This window comes from Nannospalax galili, unplaced genomic scaffold, assembly GCF_000622305.1.
Source record: "Nannospalax galili isolate Female #2095 unplaced genomic scaffold, S.galili_v1.0 scaffold277, whole genome shotgun sequence".
NCBI classification, from domain to species: Eukaryota; Metazoa; Chordata; class Mammalia; order Rodentia; family Spalacidae; genus Nannospalax; species Nannospalax galili.
Genome location: NW_008340240.1, coordinates 1663408 through 1666475, shown reverse-complemented (window position 1 = coordinate 1666475; position 3068 = coordinate 1663408). Strand labels below are relative to the sequence as shown.

Genomic DNA, 3068 nt, shown 5'->3' with positions numbered 1-3068 from the left:
CAATATGTCCGCTATCGAGCTGTTCCTGCACTAACTGCTCAGTGGCTTTTATTTTTTCCTGGGTAAGAGGCCATTGATCCACCCATACTGGCTTTTCGGATTTCCATGTTATAGCATCAGCATGAGGTGCGGGTTGTTGAATGGCCTCTGTTAAAAATATCCTAGCCTTTTTGTATCCAGTTTTTGGCACATTTGTAATGGTGCCTGAATTCCCTGTCCATTTCTTCCCAATCCAGCTTGCGGAAGCATTCCTTGATTAAACATTTGCTGTGAAACCTGCTCATTGGGACTATATAAATAGACTCCCATTTTACTCATCACATCCCTCCCCCAAAGACTAATGGGCAGCCCCTTCACAATGTAGGGAGTAAAGGAACCTTCATGTCCCTCCAGGTCCTTCCAATGTAGCTCATCACTACTTTGATATGGACTCTGACTTTGCCCTATGCCCTGCAAACTTGTCATGGAGGTATGCTTTGGCCAGGCTGAGGGCCATTTTCCTTCTGAGATTACAGATACATCCGCCTCAGTGTCCAAAAGTCCTTTAAATCTTTTCCCATTAATAATTAGCTCTAATTCAGGTCGTTGTTGACTGATAGCTTGTAGCCAATAAACATCAGAGGAACCAAAACCACCTGCCCCTCTATGCTGATTTTTACTATTGTTGCCACTGTGAATGAGGGGGAGCATTGTACCAATTGTGCCAATCTTTGTCCTGACTCTATTACAGCAATTCCTAAGGGGGAATGAGTCATAACCTTGATTTCACCTTGATAGTCTGAATCTATCACTCCAGGAGCTACCAGAATTCCCTTCATGGTAACACTACTTCTTCCTAATACCAATCCCACCATTCCTTTTGGCAACAGCCCATACACTCCTGTAGGTATGGCTTGCATTCCCATGTCAGGGGTTAATACCGTGTAGGTGGAGGCACTGAGGTCGAGTCCTGCGCTTCCTGTGGTGGCCCTGAAGAGGTCTTGAATGGATTTCCCTGCTGGGGAATGAGTGTCTGGAGCGCCCCATAACATTGTTTTGGGGCCTGGGGCTGGCCCCGCTCCCTGTTTCCCTGCAGAAGCAAGTTCCCCATAACATACTTTTTGATTTGCATTCATTAGCCCAATGCTTCCCTCATTTACAATGGGGACATAAGCTTGGCTCTTTATTTCTCTGACCTCCTCTCTGCTTATTAGGGCACTGTTTCTCTTGATGTCCCAACTGGCCACATCTGAAGCAGCTCCCCCCAGGTCCAGCCACCCATCCTTTTGATCCTTTTGTTTGTTGAAAAAGTATCTCCTGAATAGGCTTTCCCTGCAATGCCGGAGCCATGGCTACTCCTTGGATGTAAGATGGCCCAAAATCAGAACACAATCTTATATAGTCTGATAAATCACCTTTCTTTCTAAAAGGCCTAATAGCAGCTTGACAGGCTCCATTGGCATTCTCAAACGCAAGCTGTTTCACTAAAAGTGAACCTGCTTCACTGTCCCCCAGCAAGTGACTGGCAGTTTGCAGTAATCGAGACACAAAATCATGATATGGCTCATCTGGACCTTGCCTGATCTTAGACAAATCCTCAGTCTGCCTACCACTAGACAGCAGTTTATACCAGGCTCTTTGGGCTGCAGCATTGATCTACACATAGGCAGCAAGATCGTACTGCAACTGCTGAGCAGTATCCCTATATTGTCCTTCACCAGCTAACATATCAAAATCTATGGGAATATTCTGCGCTCTATTGGCATTCGCTGTCACCTGGCACTGTTCCACATACTCAGATTTCCACAACAGATAATCTCCCCCTGAAAGGCAAGCATGTACCATCTGCTTCCAATCGCCAGGCGGAAGTGTGTCCGTGGACAGGGATTCTAACAGAGACTGGGTAAAAGGGGTAGTAGGACCATACTGAACACAAGCAGTCTTTAGTTCCTTAAGCTGCTTAAAAGGCACAGGTGCATGAGGCCGCACCCTGTTGCCCTGCTGATCAACTTGCTCAGAAACTGGGAAGACCTGAAATCCATGCACTGACTCTCCTCGCTCTACTGTGGCCCCAATGGCCTGTTGTAGTGGAGATTGCATGGTTCTAAGCAGCTACCAGATTCCTGCCGAAGGCTCCTGAGCCATGGCAATCATGGGAGGCACAACAACCTTTGGTAGCCTCAGAGGAGGAGGAGGATCTAATCCTACCATGATAGAGGGTGTTGGGGTGGTCCTAATTCTTTTCTCTTTGTTCTTTAACATTTCCTTCTTCACAGCCTCTAACTCTGCCCTTAATTTCTCAATTTCCCAGTGACAGATTTCTCAGGCAAAAAAATTAGAGGTGGATACTTTTCCTGATCACACTCAACTGTCTCCTCTCCTAGGGCAGACTCATCCTCAGGGTCAAGAGATCCCTCTTCTAGCCCCAGATGGGGGAACTCATAAAAGGGTGACAAGGCTAATGGAGCTGGCTCTGGCAGAGCAGAAGGTTTGTTTCACTTTTATCCCAGCCGTGGCTTATCAGATTATCCTCTTTAGTCTCAGCCTTTGCTCCTCGGACCCCAAGCATATTCCTTACAAAAACTGAGCAACTGTTTCCTTGCCTCATCTTCTCCCAAGATAAATACTCACCGCTCCCCAATCTTACCGAGTGCACTCAATTTCTCCAGCGGTTTCCTTCACTTTTTCCCCTACTTTTCAGGTCCCTGTTCTGGGCGCCACTTGCCAGTGCCAGCTGGCCAAGATGGATAGTACCTGAAAGGGGGAGTGAGGATTGGAAGAAAAAACAAGAGACAGAGAAAAGATACTTGGGAGGACTGTCAGTGGAGACTGCAGGCCTGGTTTATTTTAGCTTGGCCTTTTTATACAGAAGAACATTAGAGATAGCCACTGTTTGCTTAACTCACTAATTTCAACAGCTGTTTTTCCCACCTGTATCTTAGGGTCAAGGAGCGGTCAAATACTTGTTGTGAACTCCACCATATAAACACATTCCTCCTGACTTGGCAGATTAGGTCAAAACACAAACTCTAAGTAAACAAGCAAGCCTGCCACAGCTCAATGTACATAATGGATTAATAGCTCCCAAC

The 3068-nt window shown here is 46.4% G+C and overlaps 1 protein-coding gene across 1 annotated transcript; it reads right to left on the bottom strand.

Moving 5' to 3' along the window:
* Positions 1 to 150: 150 nt before the first annotated feature.
* Positions 151 to 1082, bottom strand: LOC108490969 (endogenous retrovirus group K member 7 Pro protein-like). Its single transcript, XM_029564626.1, is given in 2 exon segments — positions 151 to 690; positions 693 to 1082. Coding segments are annotated over 2 exon segments (879 nt in total). The 5' UTR covers positions 1032 to 1082.
* Positions 1083 to 3068: the final 1986 nt, after the last annotated feature.